Source organism: Citrus clementina, unplaced genomic scaffold, assembly GCF_000493195.1.
Source record: "Citrus clementina cultivar Clemenules unplaced genomic scaffold, Citrus_clementina_v1.0 scaffold_8, whole genome shotgun sequence".
Classification (NCBI taxonomy): Eukaryota; Viridiplantae; Streptophyta; class Magnoliopsida; order Sapindales; family Rutaceae; genus Citrus; species Citrus x clementina.
In genome coordinates this window covers 20,998,164-21,017,214 of record NW_006262022.1, presented here as the reverse complement: position 1 = coordinate 21,017,214, position 19,051 = coordinate 20,998,164, and the positions used below count along the sequence as shown (strand labels likewise).

Below are 19,051 nucleotides of genomic sequence, written 5' to 3'. Positions count from 1 at the left end.
AAGCAATTTAATTATTTGTTTTCAAGATTATTATTGATTTTATCAATAATAATAATTATATCATATTTTAGGATTTAATCATAGCTAGGGATAATGATTTTTAATTAAATTCAAATTTATTATTTTATGTAATTTTTTTTCTAACAATATATACCTATAATAAAAAAAAAATGAGGCTTTATCAGGATATTAAAAGGAAAAGCATTTGTTAAATTTTCTATCCAGTTTACTTTATGTGACGGGGGTCGATGGGCTATCAACAAGGCCCATAAATCTAGTGTTCTCCATTGCTTTAGGAGATGTACCCACATCAGGTCAGCCCACAGTTGTTGAGCTTATGCCATGATTTATTACTAGAAAAAATTTTAAATTATTGAGTCAAGGACCCTATACACGTGGCAACAATGGACCATGGGGGCCACTCACTTTTGAAAACAGATTCATACAATCATACTTCATAACTTTCTTTTAAAATGGGTCATGATGTATGATGTTGTTTCCTTAATACAATTTTTGTTATTGATATTATTGTTGTCATCATCATTTTTAGCTCCCTTTTTGTAATTGTTGTTATCAACCAGTTTCATGCTTCTGACCACCCAAATTTGAATTTTAAGGGAAATAGGTTGAAATATTAATTTGTGATTTATGAATTATTCTAGAGTCTAATATCATTACATTTATGTTCCAAATATATAAACGATACGACTTATGTATTCTATAAAGATATACTAATGTTATTTATTTGATGAATTTAGAATCAACAAGTCATAAATAAATGGGTAAATATATATTTTTTATTTTTATCTCTTATAACTTAATACAAATTAACAAACTACTAATTCTCTAAGTGATAAACAGTGATTCACATTTTTCTTAAATTTTTTTCTAAAAATGTCCCTTCAAACAAAATATGAATTAATTGATTGATAATCAAGGAATTAATATTATTATAATATGATTATTGGCCTGATATTTATGAATATGGTTCAGCTATATTAAAGCAATTTTAAAGTAGAACAACTTCCAAAATTGTTAGATGCACATTATTATTATTATTATTTTTTAAATTCAACTACAGACATCCAACGATTCAGCAATTTATGCTGCGTTTACTTTTTGGATTGGAGTGGGAATCCGGAGGAGTGAGAATCCTTGGATTAGGAGTGTGGAGTGGGAGTGGGAGTAGGGTGTTTACTTAGACTAAATGAAAGTATGAATTGTCAATTAGAATCTCAATTATTTGTTTACTTTGTCTTGGATTGGGAGTAAATTGTTTTAAATTACAATTTTATCCTTATGTACAGAATTATAATTTGTAATTAAAAAATTAATAAAAAATATATTTAGAAAATAAAATAAATATTTTATTATATTTATAAATTAATAATAATTACTAATATTCTTAATTATGTAAATCATAATTTTTTATTAATTTTAATTTAAATTATGTGAATAAAAATTATTAATAATAGCAACACAAATGAAATATTATTATTGATAATATAGTGCAAAATTAATATTTTTAGAATACAATATTTATTATTATTAATTAAATAAATAAATAATTAATATTTATTAAAATTAATGTTTAATATTATTAATTTAAATATAATATTTATTTATTTTTATTTTATTAAATTTAATAAAATAAATATGATATAATTATTATTTATTTTATGAAATATTATTTATTTTATTAAATATTATTTATTTATTTTAATTTTATAAGGATAAAATGGGAAGAGGGGGGAGTGGATTCCCACTCCCACCTCCCCCAATGGGAGTGGGAATCCCACTCCCCACTCCAAATTTAGGTGGGACCCACGAATTCCCACTCCCACTCCCCTTTTTTTTTAAGGTAAGTAAACACTAGAGTGGGAGGAATCCACACTCCACACTCCCACTCTAAAAAGTAAACACTACCTTACTATATGTTGGAACTACTCTAACGCAGCAGCTACCTTATAAAAAATCATTAAACCAAACCAATGCCTTAATTCGATTTTTTTAAAATGGTTTATTTTTATAAAAAGTCACCCAAAATGAAAACTGAAGAGACCACAAAATTACACAGGTGCACATAACGACACGTCGTATAAATCTCAAACCGAGTAATGAAAAGTTAGGAGGAGAATGGGAAACTCCCAAACTGAAGGAAGAGAGAAACGAAAGATGCTGAAGAAGAAACAGAACACCTGTACAAGTGGCAACCATCAAACGTAATCAGTCTTTGTTGTCCAGCAAATTAATAACTTTAAACGGCCGTTAAACTCAATTTAATTATAAAAAAAGGGCAAATTAATAAATTAACCGATCTTCCCTTCCCTTCCCTTCTTTCTCAATCATTCTATTATTATTTATTATATTTCATTTTTCGCTCCGAACCGCACCAACCTGACGAAAGTCACCGTACAAATGGCTCCGTTTCCGGCGGAAAACGGCGTCGAAGGCGACGACGAGAGAGAAGAAGAAGAAGAAGAAGACGAAGACGAAGAAGAAGAAGAAGAGGAGGAGGAGGAAGAGCCAAGGCTCAAGTATCAAAGAATGGGAGGCAGCTTACCTTCTCTTTTGGCAAACGACGCCGCTTCGTGCGTTGCTGTAGCTGAACGGATGATCGCTCTCGGTACTCACGCCGGCACAGTTCATATTCTTGATTTTTTGGGGAATCAGGTAAGTCGAAGGAATTTGTCTCGTTTGCTGGATCGGAATTTTGATTGGATTTATTTATTTTTTGTATTTTAGTGTTTTGTTTAAACTTAACTATTGAGGAGAATGCGTTGATTTGAGCTGAGTGATGTGATGCTGTTCGCAATGAGCTTAAATTCGACTTGTGTGTTAAATTGAAGGTGCTTTTGGTAGAGCTTTTGTATAAAGCTGTTTCAAGTGAAACTGATTTTTGCGTAATCAATAGAAAGAGTTGTTTGTAGAAGCACCTATGGAATGCTTTTCTGGAAAGCAAATCAAGTGCCTTTTTTGACTCACAATATGATTTCTGCTGGAAGAGCACTTAACTAGTGTTTCTCCAAAAGGTTTCATCCTAAGGATGAACATATCATCTGTTTATTCAACAAATTTAAGATGGTCCTGGTAGCTCTTTAGAAGCTCTTTTAATGGCATCAAAACTCTGTAGCACAAGCTATACAGTAGACATTTTACTCAGAAAGGGTCTGTTTCTAGTGTAATTTTAGAATCACTAATAATTTTGTATTCTCAATGGGTGAAGCTCAGTCTGTTTGGTCTTCCATTTTCTAGTTCATGTGCCAGTCATGAGCCATATTGGTTGTTCTTACTGGCATTAATGTATTGCTGGAATTTTTAGGCATTTGAGTGGTCCTCATGGACAGAGGTGAATTTTGGTTGAGTCATGCAAAGGAGTGGATGAAATTACTTGGAAGTGAATGCTGGTTGCTGATTTATGGTCACTCTCATTTTTAGTTTTAAACTTACTGAATCACGAGAAATGTTGTTTTAGCTCCTGTTACTCTTGTTATAAGCAGATGTTAATTTCTTCCCTTGTGCTCCTTTTTTCCCAAATGCTATTTGTTTTTAGCTACATCAATGTTGATGGTTGGCTTTGGTGACTGATTGATATGGGCAGAGTCACCTTGCTTTTGTTTTGATTATACGGAATTAAATCTTTTTCTATACAGGTTAAGGAGTTTCCTGCTCATACTGCTGCTGTCAACGACCTTAGCTTTGATGTAGATGGCGAATATGTAGGAAGTTGTTCGGATGATGGTTCTGTTGTGATAAATAGCCTTTTCACTGATGAAAAAATGAAGTTCGATTATCATCGCCCAATGAAGGCCATTTCACTGGACCCAGATTATACCAGGAAAATGTCTAGAAGATTTGTTGCTGGAGGCTTAGCAGGTCATTTATATTTAAATTCAAAAAAATGGCTAGGCTACCGAGACCAGGTTTGTACTACTTTGTAGACCAGTAGCTTATGTAAATTACCCATAAACCTTTAGGTTTCTCAACTGCAAAATGCTCTATTCCTAGGTTTTGCACTCTGGTGAAGGTCCAGTTCATGTGGTGAAGTGGAGGACCAGCCTCATTGCTTGGGCCAATGATGCGGGTGTAAAAGTTTATGATGCTGCCAATGATCAGCGTATAACATTTATTGAAAGGCCACGAGGAAGCCCACGTCCTGAGCTCTTGCTTCCTCATTTAGTTTGGCAGGTTAGTCAAAGGTGAATAGAATTTGTGCTCACTTATCAAGCAGGTGCTACTTCTTGGTGGATTTCTGCGATTTCCTGGGAGCTAGAAAAACTATTTTGGGAACTTATATTCGTTTAAATCAAATTGGATTTTGCATGTGCGTTAAGCAGGTTCACTGCAATTCTAAACAGCTCCAGCAAATTGTTTCTCTAACTTTTATTTTCCCTGAAAGAATTGATGCCATTGCTTCCTGTGTTTCCGTCACATTCAGGATGACACTCTCTTGGTCATTGGTTGGGGCACGTATGTCAAAATTGCATCAATTAAAACAAATCAGAGTAATGGTGCAAATGGGACATATAGGCATGTTGGCATGAACCAGGTGGACATAGTGGCATCTTTTCAGACCAGCTATTATATTTCAGGAATAGCTCCATTTGGTGATTGTTTGGTTGTTCTGGCTTATATTCCTGGAGAGGAAGATGGAGAAAAGGAATTTAGTAGCACTCTTCCATCACGACAGGTATTTTCTGATCACATTTTGGAAATATATGGTTCTCATGTAGCATGATCCCTTTAAATTTTCAATTCAATTTCTCTTTGAGATGCAAATTTTTTGAATTTTTAATGATTGATGTGTTTGTCGCTACTTGTGGTTTTAATGGTTATTTTTAGACTCTTTGAACTATCACCAACCTTTGAAGAAATAGTAATTTTAGGCAATGACTTAAATGCTTTCATGCTTGAAAGAAATTCCTACTGCTCACGAAGATACCTCTAATATTGTTCTTTTTATATTTCAGCCCCCTTTCCCCCCCTGATACAGGAAATATATAGTACTGTTCTTTTATTTTTAGTAGTATTTTTTGGGATATCAGTCCGGGGCTACCTTTTTGTTATGGGATTCTTTATTTGCATGGACTGAGAAATTATTAACTATTGCTTTTTACCTGCCAAGTTGTTATGGTCCTTGGTGTTTATTTTGTTTTGTCTTCAAATCGATCTGCCTTGTTTTTATTTTAAAGATGTTAGCATGCTTGAAATTTCAAATCTGAGTTTTGTGAATCTATTATAAGCAGGGGAATGCTCAGAGACCTGAAGTACGTATAGTTACATGGAATAATGATGAACTTACAACAGATGCCCTACCAGTACTTGGCTTTGAGCATTACAAGGCAAAGGACTATTCCCTTGCTCATGCTCCTTTTTCAGGTTAAATATTCATTATTGAGATTTACATTGTGTGTATATCAGAAAATTGAAATTCAATTAGTTGTAATACTTTTTTGCATGCATTAGGTAGCAGCTATGCTGGAGGGCAATGGGCTGCTGGTGATGAACCATTGTATTATATTGTATCCCCGAAGGATGTAGTCATTGCAAAACCCAGGTCAGTAATGAGGTTTCAGCCACTCATAGGTTCATATGGAAATGTGTTTTAATTTTTGATTTGTTCAGAGTATGCATGATACTTGGCATCAGTCTAATTTAGGTGCTCCTGATATGGGGAAAATGTTAATTGGCCCTTTGTCTATTGCCTTAGAAATTGAGGTCTAGTAATTTTGAGAAATACTGATGAGCACAAACACAGAAACAAGCCTTAAATCTAATTCTCCTTACAGAAACATACAAGGATATAGCCCAGGACCATATGATATTGGCAAGCTTAAAAACAACAATAGTCTAAGAGTTCCAGTGTGAGAGTCAGCTTGATAGAGGGAGCATAGATAAGTGAATGTTCCCAGACACCAGCAAGATATTGTGAAACATTATTAAGGAGAAATAATTTTGGATATAAAGTCAAACAGATTACTCAGAAGAACATGCTATCTAGAGTCATAAGCCAGCAGCAAAAGAGCACTGTAATTCGTTTCCCTTCCTTAAACAGGTCAAATAGAATCCGAATATTCCAGGACTTAGATAAAGCTAAAGTAAAACATTTCTCTATATAATTTTTCCTTCACGGCCACCAGGGGGCAAGATGAAGCCCACGGGGCATCCTAAGTAGGGTGGGCAAAAAAGCCTGCTCGGCCCTGACACTTGAGGGCTTGGATAAGGGCTCAAGAAAAAAAGTTCCGGCCAGGCCCAAGCCCACTATTTAAAAATAAATAAATTTATGAATTAGAATAATATAATTAAAATTGAAAAAACATAAAAATAGAAAAAGAAAACTTAAATTCTTAATTTATAAATAAATGATGATTCAGAAAAGTTAAAATTATAATTCTAGACCCTTTCTTATGCGTTAATTAGTTAAGAGAGTGCTTGAATTAGAGAATTAAGTTTAAAAAAAATTAAATTTCTAAACTTTTATTTGCTTTATTTATTATTTTGCTTTGAAATATTCGTTTTCTTTAATTTATTTATGATTTTAACAACTTGTTGACTATTAACTCATTTCAAATTTACAACAATTTAAAAAAATTAAAAAAATGAAAGCCCAAGCCCGGTCTTCATGCTTATCTTAAAGTGGGATTGGGCCTGGGTTTGAAAAAGCCCGGCCCAAGCCCGCCTTTTGCCATCCCTGTGCTCATGTTCAATTCTAGGATTACGGAGAATTGAAGCAAAAACTTAGAAATTAATTGCAGTCGTAGAAATAAGAAAAATAATATCATGATGAAACAATAGAGGATTGAAATTGTTTTCTGAAATGGAATAATGTTGATCCCACTGATAGCAACTTTTAACATCTCTCTCTCTCTCTCTAGTGTTATCATGTACAAAACTTTTTGTTGTGTGTATGTGTGTATTTTACTCTTTGAATTGATCGAACCTCATGGATGTATGGTTGTTAGGGATGCTGAAGATCATATTGCTTGGCTTCTTGAACATGGGTGGCATGAAAAAGCATTAGCAGCAGTTGAAGCAGGCCAAGGACGGAGTGAACTCCTTGATGAGGTAATTTAACTAATTTATTTGGATTATCTTTGTTACTATATATCTTAATAAGAAAGAAAAATTCTTATCAGGAATGATAATGAAAGTAAGCTTTTTTAGTCACCTTGCACTCACCTCTCCCTACCCCCATTCGACGTATCTCCCGATCTTGAACTCGTGATCTATTGCCTCTACCGCAAGAGTCCATACAAACTGGACAATTCTTGGGATGAACATGGATCCTTACCACACATAAATCTGTATTATATAAATGCTTTATGTTGTTTTTTTACTTAGACATATTCTAGATTAGCTTACAAACCTGAGATGGTCAACTTGGTCATTTCATAAATCTATCGATCTATCCATCCATCTATATTGAAAGGAAAATCTTTATTATTTTTAATGCCTTAATTATTCTATTTAGGTCATAAATGCTTTCAATTTTTTGGTTAGTCAGGATATAGCACCAGGTCATAAGCACCGAAGATGTATGTGCGTGAAGATTTATAGAGAACTTTTGGGGATTGTCTACCTCATTTTATCCACTACCGACCTAGGGTAGAATTTCTGAAAAGAAAAAAACAGGCGATGTTCACAATCAGATGCAGACTGGGTGTGCATTTGCCTTTTCTTTTTATTTGGGGTTGGCATTGGGTCAATTCATGTATGTCCAATTACATGGCAATGAAATTATCGTCATAGATCTGGTGCTGGGAATATTCGGTTTATAAGTTAGTCAGCATGCTTGCTGCAGTTACTTGTGATTTCTTGTAGTTTTCTAAATATGGTTGAGTAACTTATGCTGTTTGATTGCATTGTTGCCCTAATGATTTTCTTTGCTAAGTTGTTATACTTTTTGCTATAAGCGTAGGTGGGATCTAGATATCTTGATCATTTGATTGTTGAAAGGAAATATGCTGAAGCTGCATCTCTGTGTCCCAAATTATTAAGGGGATCGGCATCAGCATGGGAGAGGTAGTAGCATTTTTTTTTTCTATTTTCAGAAATCTTCTATAGATTCCATGCTAATACTTTGAGCGGGCTGCTTTGCAGATGGGTTTTCCATTTTGCTCATCTTCGTCAGCTTCCTGTATTGGTTCCATACATGCCAACAGAAAATCCAAGATTGAGGGATACTGCTTATGAGGTTTGCATAAAAATTCCATGAAGATATGTGCAATCCGTTTACTGTAGTTTGTACTTCTCATATGCCAGATCTTTCTGTTTCCTATGCACAGGTTGCACTGGTAGCACTGGCAACAAACCCATCTTTCCATAAGTATCTTTTGTCAACTGTTAAATCCTGGCCTCCTGTGATTTACTCTGCATTGCCTGTTATATCTGCCATAGAACCTCAGCTAAATTCTTCATCCATGACCGATGCACTCAAGGAGGTTAGTTTAAACCCTGTTTATATATTGACTTATGTATCATGTTGTGATGTGAACCCCTCCAATTGCAACTGTTTCTAAACACACTGGCCCTTTTTTTCAATCAGGCACTAGCGGAGTTGTATGTTATTGATGGGCACTATGAGAAAGCTTTTTCACTTTATGCTGATGTAAGTTTCCTGATGCACATCTGCCTGCAAGCAAACTTATGTTCAAATGCAGTCATCACTGGGATTATTACCTTGGATTTATATTTGTTTAAGCATATAATGTGTTTCATCTGTTTTGCACTTTGACAATTTTTGCTTCTATCTTTGTTAATTTTTCTGCTTTTATATTTTCAGCTTATGAAGCCGTATATATTTGACTTCATTGAAAATCACAACTTACATGATGCCATTCGTGAAAAGGTATGGTGATGCAAAATTAAGCCAAAATGACTCATTCAAATTCTTGGCTCCTATGAGTTCTGTTGTTTTTAGTTACTGTTGCTGCAAACAGAGGAGGTTCTGACATCTGTTTCAAAAAAAATTGAATGCTAATTTTATGTCAATGTGTGATGAGATCAACCTGTGAAATGAAAAGTCCATGATTTGTTCTATTTGAGTTTCTCTCAACTTGTTTTATCGCACTATCACCTGACTCATTTGCTTTGTTTGCTTGTACAGGTTGTGCAACTGATGCTCTTAGATTGCAAGCGTGCAGTCTCTTTGTTGATCCAGAACAAGGACTTGATTACTCCATCTGAAGTTGTGACACAGCTACTCAATGCAAGGGACAAGTGTGATTCGAGATATTTTTTGCATTTATACCTGCATGCATTATTTGAAGTAAATCCGCATGCTGGAAAAGATTTTCATGATATGCAGGTACTGAATTGCTAAATTAACCTTTTTGTTATGTATCTGTCATTATTATTGGCATATTGTGTTTCACTCTTAGTGTATTTGATATATATTCCGGAAAGATTTTCACAATATACTTCCTTAAAAATATATTTTATTTTTTATTTTTTTCTTGGGTGGTGGGTGGAATGCTCCAACTATTATTTAGACATTGAATAATTTGTATCATTTCTAGATAGGGGCAACATTGAAGTAAGTTGTATGTACAATATACAAATGCACTTGCAAATATATCAATGGGATTATGGAATCCATTATGAGGTAATGGGAATACTTTTGGGGAATTTTCAATAATAATTGATTCTGTTTAATGAAAAGATCTACTTTGGAAGGGATACTGGGACTTGGTGGGTTCTAATTTGTTCTCTTCATACTATGAAGGTTTTGCATGGCATTTCTTTATAAATTTGTTCGACTTGTTTATAAATTGTATGAGCAGAATATTTTTCATGAAAGGTAGCCTCTGTACAATAAAGAGTTTATTTCTATTGTGTATAGAATGTGAAAATTATTACAGGCTTATCATGTGTGTTTGTGCTTTGTGTCTACTATCCTATCATTCCATTTTCATTTTGACAGGTAGAGCTTTATGCCGACTATGATCTGAAGATGCTACTTCCTTTTCTTCGCAGTAGTCAGCATTACACACTTGAGAAGGTTTGAAATGTTCAATGAATATTCAAATTATGATTTGATATGTATATACATATGTTTCAATAAATTAACCCATTGAAATTATACCTTAGGCATATGAAATTTGTGTGAAGAGAGATCTTTTACGGGAGCAGGTGTTCATTCTTGGAAGAATGGGGAATACAAAACATGCCCTAGCTGTGATCATTAATAAACTAGGGGACATAGAAGAGGTATTTTAAATCATTTGCTGATTGAGGTACTTTGTGTTTTAACTTGGATGGCTTGCGGCGTTGATAATTTTTTTTTTGGTTGTTTGCAGGCTGTAGAATTTGTTAACATGCAGCATGATGACGAACTTTGGGAAGAGTTGATTAAGCAATGCCTTAACAAACCTGAAATGGTATATACATCACATATTTTACCAGACAATTTTGCAAATATTTACAATATGATGCCAAGTTTTCCTAAGCTTGCTTCCATCAACGGGCAGGTTGGTGTGTTGTTGGAGCACACTGTTGGCAATCTCGATCCTCTATATATCGTAAATATGGTGCCCAATGGCTTAGAGATTCCTCGGTTAGTATTGACTGAAATTTTTTTTTTGGCTGTTCTCTTGTATATTTCCTCTTTTATGCTCTGTGGAGCCGTAGTTTCGTAGATTGAGTGATGCATATTGTTATAATTTGGCCTGGGGTTGGAAATAATACAACCCGAAAATTTGGTATTGCTCTGCTTCATTTTTATAATTTTTGTGTTTGGTATGTTTCAGTCTGAGAGATCGCCTGGTGAAAATTATTACTGATTACAGGACTGAAACATCTCTTAGACATGGGTGCAATGACATTCTGAAGGTTCTCTGATATAACGTTTTAGTATTTCATCCTAACTAAACAACGTGCAATGATATCTCATTTTAGTGTATTGCGAAACACAGGCTGATATTGTAAATCTCTTGGTTAAATACTACAAAGAAGCAAGGCGAGCAGTTTGCTTGACTAATGAAGAAGATGATGCACGAGCAAAAAGAGTTGGCAGTAGGGCTTCTCAGGCAACCGAAAAAGTGCCGACTGTTAGAACCATGGAGGTTAAGTCAAAAACTAGGGGTGGTGCAAGATGTTGCATGTGTTTTGATCCTTTCTCAATACAAAATGTATCAGTAATTGTGTTCTTTTGCTGTCATGCTTATCACATGGATTGTCTTAAGGATTCCATGCAAACTGTTAATGGTAAGAAAGGGGCTGGAGCCACTCACCGAGAACCAATTTCAGAATATGAATATGATAATGGTGTTGAATATGAAAATGACGACGACGACGACGAAGCCCAATCAGGTGCCCCTCGTATGCGTTGTATCTTATGTACCACTGCTGCTAGTTGAGTTAGTGATGTGTGCCTGTGCTTGCATTAATTTGGGTGGTTGGGTGGGTCCGGTTGTTCCCCCTTTTTGTTTTCCCTCTAATTTATTATTATTTTTCGTCTGAGTATATGTCCTGTGTGCGGCGATAAATCAATTTTCCCCCCCTCTTTGTGCATCTATGGTCAATTCTTGTATGATAATTCATATCAATATAATGAAGAGCATTGATATTTTTTTCGTGGCCACTTACTGAACGTGCATTTGTTGTGCCAACAGTGCTAGTCTCTCTTGTGCCTGGGCATAGTTTGGGTTTGGTTGAGTTGAATCATGTAAATAAAGTAGAGCTTTTTGTGGAGTAGGTCAGCATCTCATCATATGCTGTTTAAATTTGAATGCATTGTGGTGCGCATGAAGAAAGGTGCACCCACACGTGGACCATCAATTTTTCACATACGCATGCTGTGGATGTAATAGATAGCCATAGGCAATACTTTCTGAAAGCATTTTAAGTAGCTTAAAATGCACACCGCAACAGCTGTCAAAACACAGAACATGTGTTTTGGGTCCTTGCTTTGCTAATTTGGGCGAGACTCGTAGAAACTATGAAGTCGGCGCTGGAATAATTTTCTTGTTGTAACTGTATTGGTCACCTCAGCGTTCGTTTGCCAGAATAATTTTCTTTTTGAAAAGTGAGTTGCCCATCCACAAAATAGCTGCAGAGAATCACATAGTGGAAGTATCCATCTTTATTATCTTGACAATAAGAATAATTTATTTTTTTGCTAGTGATCAGAAAAGATAGTTAGTGAGTGGAGTGCTTGGAGTCATCTCTTAGTTCTAAGTCAATGTTGTCCCATGATTTGGAAAGTTATCATAAAAAATTGAATAAGTTACCATGGTGGTTCTTGATTTATTTATTTTTTCTGCAAGTATTGATATTTCTTAGTGGTCCATCGCTTTCACGACCCATATTTTCTGCAAGTTTAAATTTGTTTAAACACTGAGGATTACACAGCTAAAATTAGTGACAGATCATTTTGCCAAAACTTTTAGATATCTAAAATGTACGTCGTTGGTTCAATTATTGATGCAACAGTTTCTATTTCAAATATTATTAGAGACAGACTTACATACAGCAATGGCAAGGCTTCACTTGACAACTCATTAACGCATTTGTTTGTTCATGGATCCATCCTAATTATTTTTCCAATAATCTTATATTTAGTCTAAGTTGGTAAAACCAGCTATACTGTATGTCAGTAATTCGCTATAATAATAATGATTAACCAATCCAATAAAATCTTTCCAAAAACAAATGACACTAAGACTCCATTTTATAAAAGGATGCACCCGCAGCGAACTCCCGAGCACCAACTAATCGAATCTCACTAATATTCTTTTATCAAGTTCCACTACCATGCACTCTTCAATTGCTTCATATCAATGGCTCCTATACATTTTCACAGTAATTTCCTCACTCCAAGTTTCTGCCGCAAGGTTTAACATTCCAAGGCTTAGTCCAACCAGAGGAACAATTTTACAGAACCCTGAAATTCTTTCAGCAACAATTTCCAAAGATTTCCAAACATTTTACTACAACCAGACACTTGATCACTTCAACTACAGGCCTGAAAGCTACTCAACTTTCCAACAAAGATACGTTATCAATTTCAAGTACTGGGGTGGCGGTGCAGGTGCTGACGCGAATGCACCAATCTTTGTATATCTCGGTGCTGAAGAGTCCTTAGACGGTGATATTTCCGTCATCGGTTTTTTAACTGATAACGCCGCTCGATTCAATGCTCTCCTAGTATATATTGAGGTATCATAATACAGATAGTTTTAATTTGATATGCTCGAATTAATGAATTAATTGTTTCTTATAGTGAATCAATCATTTATCTCCAGCATAGATACTATGGGAAATCAATTCCATTTGGGTCAAGAAAAGAAGCCTTGAAAAACGCAAGCACTCTTGGCTATTTCAACTCTGCACAAGCTATAACAGACTATGCAGAAATTCTCTTGTATATAAAGGAAAAATATAATGCTAGACATTCTCCGGTGATCGTCATCGGGGGATCATATGGAGGAAGTAAGTTGGCTAGCCATGCATAATCGTCTGATTCTTGTGACAAAAAATATGAGATGAACGTTATTAACGGTTTTTGATTGATTAGTTTTTTTTGAATTCCCCCCCCCCCCCCTCCCAGTGCTCGCTGCATGGTTTCGTCTAAAATATCCGCATGCTGCCCTCGGAGCCTTGGCCTCGTCAGCTCCAATTCTGTATTTTGATGACATCACGCCACAAAATGGATATTATTCTATTGTGACCAGGGACTTTAGAGTAATATATACTTGAAAAGTTTGATGTGCTATTCTGTTACCTCATAATCAAATTGACAGATGTTGAAAAAGATGCATGGTGGTTTGTGCAGGAAGCAAGTGAAACATGCTACGAAACCATAATGAAGTCATGGGCAGAGATAGAAAAGTTTGCTTCTGAGCCTGATGGTCTCTCAATCCTCAGCAAGAAATTCAGAACTTGCAAGTAATAGACCAAAGTTCTTACTGTCTTTCTATGTATATCCTTTCGGTTTCTCATAATTATTAATATACATGTAGGGCAAAGTTTCTCTTATAGTATATTTAGGTGTCCTTTGCATTGTTTTTGAAAATTAATTTGTCAAATATCTCTCATTGGTTTTCTGATCCTGATGAATTTCGGAAAAGAAAAAAAAAATGAAAAACTTTCTAGTGGGGAAAATGATCAAAACCCCCCTGTAATCTCAGTAAATCAATCATTTCTCTCATCATGTTTTCAAATTTATCAAACCCTCCTACTCTTATACAGATTTTGTTGTCCTTCAATTTTTATTTTGTATTTTTTATTTTTACTACTGTTTTACTCCTGATTTACTAAACCTACTATCAAGCAACAAAAATTTATAGTAGCAAATAAAGACACTAAAATGTTGAAAGTAACAATAATATTTTATTTTAATATTGTTCGAAGATTTTGATGGGTTTTGAAACTCATGACGGAAAAAATGATTAATTTTTACAAAAAATAGGGGTTGATCATTTTCCTTATTCCAGTCTGAACCAAGATAATATCATTGAGTTTCTGTAAGCAACATAGATCTCAGTTTAGCAGCTAATTAAACACCAATGTCGGCACCTGATAATTTTCATGTACTTAATTTTGTTTACTCTCTTGTTCTGTTGGATTACTAGGCCATTGAAAGATTCATACGAGCTGGAAGACTACTTGGAGTTGGTATATGCGGATGCAGCTCAATATAATCAGCCACCAAAGTATCCAGTTAACATGCTCTGTGGTGGCATTGATGGGGCAGCTTTAGGCACTGATAATGATATTCTTAGCAAAATATTTGCTGGGGTTGTTGCTTCAAAAGGAAATAAGACATGCTATGTTAATCCACCAATCAATGAATCTGAAACCACTGTGGGATATAGGTGGCAGGTAATTTACATTCCAAAACATCACAATATTCTTACATTCTTTTAATTTAGAAGAAAATTCAACCTCCAATATAATGATTATTATGGTTCATTTTTGTCATTATTAAATTATAGTCAAGCGTTAGTGATAACTTCAAGAACAAGAACAGGTATACTTGAAGGTCAAACAATATTTAAGTATGTTCACACACCCTTTTGATCGATGAAGAAAATGAAGTCATTATATATCCATTTGCATGTATGATAGAAACTTAACCACGTGCCAAATTTTGATCGTAACATATGACAACATTATAATGAGTGGTGTGTTTTTTAATTTTAATTAGACATGTAGCGAGATGGTGATGCCCATAGGCATTGACAATACTACAATGTTCCCACCTGATCCTTTTGAGCTAAGCAACTACATCGACGACTGCAAGAAATTGTATGGCGTTTCTCCTCGGCCGCACTGGGTCACTACTTATTATGGAGGCTATGTAAGGGTCTTATATGAACTGTTTTTAAAGCAATTGTTGTATTAATTTACTTGTAAATTAAGTATATATTTTTTATTTCGGGACATTTACAAGGCATTTCCAATAATAAATGCAGGATATTAAATTGATTCTACAAAGATTTGCTAGCAACATTATTTTCTCCAATGGGCTTAGAGATCCTTACAGCAGTGGCGGGTAATTAACATATAAATTATTTTATTTTAAACAGGTGTCATATGTTTATATGTTTGTACGTATGTGTTTTTTTTTTTTTTTTAATTTGTTTGTGGCATTCTCACTTTTAAAGAGAGGAAGTCCTCACTAAAGGATAATTAACTTAGGTAAAAGTTTATTTAGTTCCTATATTTTGAGTTTAGATTCCATTTAGTACTTGTATTTTTAAAAATATCTCGAAATATTCTTGTCATTAAATTATTGACATCCATGTCATTACTTTTTATTCATTTTAGCTTTTTTTTTACAATATTACCCTCTTACAATAATGTTTCTTTTTATTTAGACATTAATAAAAAAAATTAAATTATCAATTTAGAGCAAAAATAAAATAAAACAAAAAGAATTTGTATTAATTTTTGTGAAAGCTCCAAAAAAATTTAATATTGTAAAAGAAATGAAATTACCTTATTTGGGCATTAATAAAAAATTAAAATATTAGCTCCTCAACAGAGTATTCTACAAAAATTAATATAGATTCTTTTTGTTTCTATTTTATTTTTAAATTAAAGTGGCACTTTAGTTTTTTCTTTTTATTAATGTCCAAAAAAAACATTATTGCAAGAGTATAATATTATAAAAGTTAGCCAAAAGAAATAAAAAGTAATGACAGAGGGTTCAATAATTTAACTGCATCGATGTTTTGAGGTACTTTTGAAAAATATAAGGATTAAACGGTTAATAATATCAAAATATAAGGACTAAACAAACTTACCGTAATTATATATGTATATATATAAATTATGGCTAATAATAAAGCATGCTATATATATCGCAGGGTATTGGAGGACATATCAGAAAGCGTGATTGCCATTCACACGGTCAATGGTAGGTGACGCATATTTGAAATAATATTTACATATATATTCAAAATTATGTACATAAATATATATCGATTTGTTACTGATACAAAATCATTATATAATTTGCAGGTTCTCACTGCCTGGATATTCTTAGAGCAAACCAAGACAGTGATCCAGATTGGTTGGTCATGCAGCGCAAGGCTGAAGTAGAGATCATTGAAGGATGGATATCTAAGTACTATGATGATCTTAAAGCAGTCCAATAAAAGAAATTGTACTCAAAAGTCAAAACAAAAGGAAATAATAAATAAATGATTTAAGTTCATTGTTAATTTGAAAATTCATGCAAAGATCAACATATATGTCGTAAGAGAAAAATGATTTGAACTGTGGAAGTAAGGAAATATACATATTTTAGGCAATTCTTTACATCATACTGACCAATTGAACAACGAAATATTAGTTCAAACCCAAAGGACCAAAGTGTAATATAATTACCCTTATCTAGTTCAATCGATCTTCACATTATTATATAGATCTTTTAATAAAATGTTTGCATGACTACGTCCAATATTGGCCTATAGATTCCTTGAAAAATACATCAGAAGCTAAAATCTAGAGCGGCTAGCCGGCCACCGAGGAATGACTAAAAAGGATTGTGAGGCATCAATGTATAAACTCATTAATTTGCTTCTGTAATTTAGCTTGTAATTCTAGACATTTCTGTAACTTCTTCGCTTCTCATATTTCTCTCTTTTGAATTGGAATTCTTGGATCAAATTATATAAAAGCAGAAAGAAAAGTCAAATATTGTGATTTCTTCTACGAAGTGTACAGTTACTAACTTCCAAAGTACCGGTCTTTATGAATGTGATTTGTTCATACGACTTAGGAAAAGCTTGACTTAGAAAAATTAATTTTTCGTTTAACACGACTTCTCATTAAAAAAACACAAATAACAACGGTGTAATGTATTGGTGAAGACTAAAAATGTGAAAGAAGTTGATTTAAAATAAGGAATTAGATTCCAATGTTATCTATGCACAACTTTTCATAATCTTTTGTCACACGTATATGTATAACAATATACTATTAAAATTTAAGTAATTTTATATTTTTATTCAATAACTACTAATTGTATCTTTTTTAAACATTAATAAAAAGTTCAGCTCAACATTGAATTAAAATCCCTGGGGCAGCGTTGAAGGCTTTTTCGTTAGCGAAATCCCTTGCTACTGGGAATTCAAAAAGTTTTTTTTTTTGTACAACAAATAAATAATAAAAGGTTGAAATAATCTGAATCCCCCGGACTCAAAAATGAGTTAATTGTGTTTTGAATTTCTACTATAGAATTTAAAAAAAATGAAAAAAGTATGTAAACATTGCCTTTTGTAATGTTTTGAACCAATTGATTTATCTTCTGAATTCGAAAATAAAAAAGATGGTGAAGAAAATTATATGGGATCGGACATGAAAACCCGTATAAAGAAAAAGCAATACAAAAGAGAAACCGAAGTACAGCTCGATTTCTTCCAAAAAAGATATTTGTGTTAGTTTTTAGTATTTTTTTAATATTAGTTGATTCAAGAGTTGCCCACTCAATCTGTTGATTCGGAATCGTGGGATGGATCGCTGTAAAAGACGATGAATTGTTTTTTTATTTTCTATCCCTGCCACTCATTTTTGTTAGTACCTTCAACAAACTTCGGCTTGTTGCATCCAGATGCTTAACTCATAAGTTTGGCCAGATATTTGTAACAAGTCAGTTAAGAAGATAAGGAGTGAAAGGAACCACTTGTTGCAATCTTTTCGCTATCTCAAAATAATAGCATACAAATTAATTTCTTTTTCTAAGTCAACAAAAGCATATGGGAATCCCATATTAGCTAGATAGAAGGACTACAGTATGCAGAATAATTAGTAGCATAAAGCAAAGAAAATTATGGCATATACATACTATTTTTAGAAACAATAGGGCCTATAATGGATTGGTATATGCATTGAAGCTTCACAATTTCAAATGCTGCCAAAAAGCTATTTCCATGTGATAACTGGACCTTGTAGGACAAGTATAGAAATGTTGGATCGTTGGAGCCTATTTTACTTTTTTTTTTTTTGGGTTATTTGAGAAAGACATTTTATTTTTTTCCGCTTAATTACATTTTTTATTGGAGTCATATGCAGTATGTATTTTAAGTTTTTATTCATTGATTATGTAAGATAATCATACTTTTTTTATATTTGTTTTTCAATTATTTTATACTTGTTTAATAATCTTTTTATCAAATAAACTTTATCCCTCCAATAAGAGTTTTCTTTTTCATGTATACATTAATATTTAATAATATAAAATAAACTAAGAGTCCCTGTTATATAAAAGGATGTTCGCGACATCATCTTAGAAAGTGCAGCACACGAATTAGGTCCAAAACATATTCTCTGTTGAGATTGAGAGTTCATTGCCATGCATTCTTCAACTTTGTCATTTCAATTGTGGCTTCTATATTTCTTCACAATTATGTCCTCATTCTATGTTACGGCAACAAGCTTTGACATTCCAAGACTTAGTCCAATCAGGGAAACAATTCTGCAAAACTTCGAAATTCTGTCATCAGCAACAATTTCGGAAGACTTCCAAACATTTTACTACAATCAGACACTCGATCACTTTAACTACAGGCCTGAAAGCTACTCAACTTTTCAACAAACGATC

The 19,051-nt window shown here is 33.6% G+C and overlaps 2 protein-coding genes across 2 annotated transcripts; both read left to right on the top strand.

Annotated features, from left to right (window-relative positions):
* Positions 1–2,090: 2,090 nt before the first annotated feature.
* On the top strand, positions 2,091–11,566 carry LOC18034366 (vacuolar protein sorting-associated protein 41 homolog). The gene is made up of 19 exons (XM_006424356.2): positions 2,091–2,673; positions 3,654–3,923; positions 4,009–4,188; positions 4,439–4,690; positions 5,247–5,379; positions 5,467–5,557; positions 6,963–7,065; positions 7,919–8,022; positions 8,101–8,194; positions 8,286–8,441; positions 8,546–8,608; positions 8,783–8,848; positions 9,107–9,307; positions 9,923–10,000; positions 10,090–10,209; positions 10,299–10,379; positions 10,470–10,555; positions 10,749–10,830; positions 10,914–11,566. Exons 1-19 carry the CDS (start codon positions 2,419–2,421, stop codon positions 11,355–11,357), a joined length of 2,859 nt encoding a protein of 952 aa, XP_006424419.1. The 5' UTR covers positions 2,091–2,418; the 3' UTR covers positions 11,358–11,566.
* Positions 11,567–12,678: 1,112 nt separating this feature from the next.
* LOC18035618 (lysosomal Pro-X carboxypeptidase) lies at positions 12,679–16,633 on the top strand. Its single transcript, XM_006424354.2, has 9 exons — positions 12,679–13,158; positions 13,245–13,431; positions 13,550–13,683; positions 13,775–13,887; positions 14,574–14,823; positions 15,149–15,301; positions 15,417–15,496; positions 16,314–16,363; positions 16,468–16,633. The coding sequence occupies exons 1-9, from the start codon at positions 12,754–12,756 to the stop codon at positions 16,602–16,604; spliced, it is 1,509 nt and encodes a 502-aa protein (XP_006424417.1). The 5' UTR covers positions 12,679–12,753; the 3' UTR covers positions 16,605–16,633.
* Positions 16,634–19,051: the final 2,418 nt, after the last annotated feature.

Coding starts and splice junctions, on each gene's coding strand:
- LOC18034366 (XM_006424356.2), top strand. CDS start 2,419: ATGGCTCCGTTTCCGGCGGAAAACGGCGTCGAAGGCGACGACGAGAGA. Junction 3,924..4,008: donor GGCTAGGCTACCGAGACCAG/GTTTGTACTACT, acceptor CTCTATTCCTAG/GTTTTGCACTCTGGTGAAGG. Junction 7,066..7,918: donor GGAGTGAACTCCTTGATGAG/GTAATTTAACTA, acceptor CTATAAGCGTAG/GTGGGATCTAGATATCTTGA.
- LOC18035618 (XM_006424354.2), top strand. CDS start 12,754: ATGCACTCTTCAATTGCTTCATATCAATGGCTCCTATACATTTTCACA. Junction 13,432..13,549: donor CGGGGGATCATATGGAGGAA/GTAAGTTGGCTA, acceptor CCCCCCTCCCAG/TGCTCGCTGCATGGTTTCGT. Junction 13,888..14,573: donor AAGAAATTCAGAACTTGCAA/GTAATAGACCAA, acceptor TTGGATTACTAG/GCCATTGAAAGATTCATACG.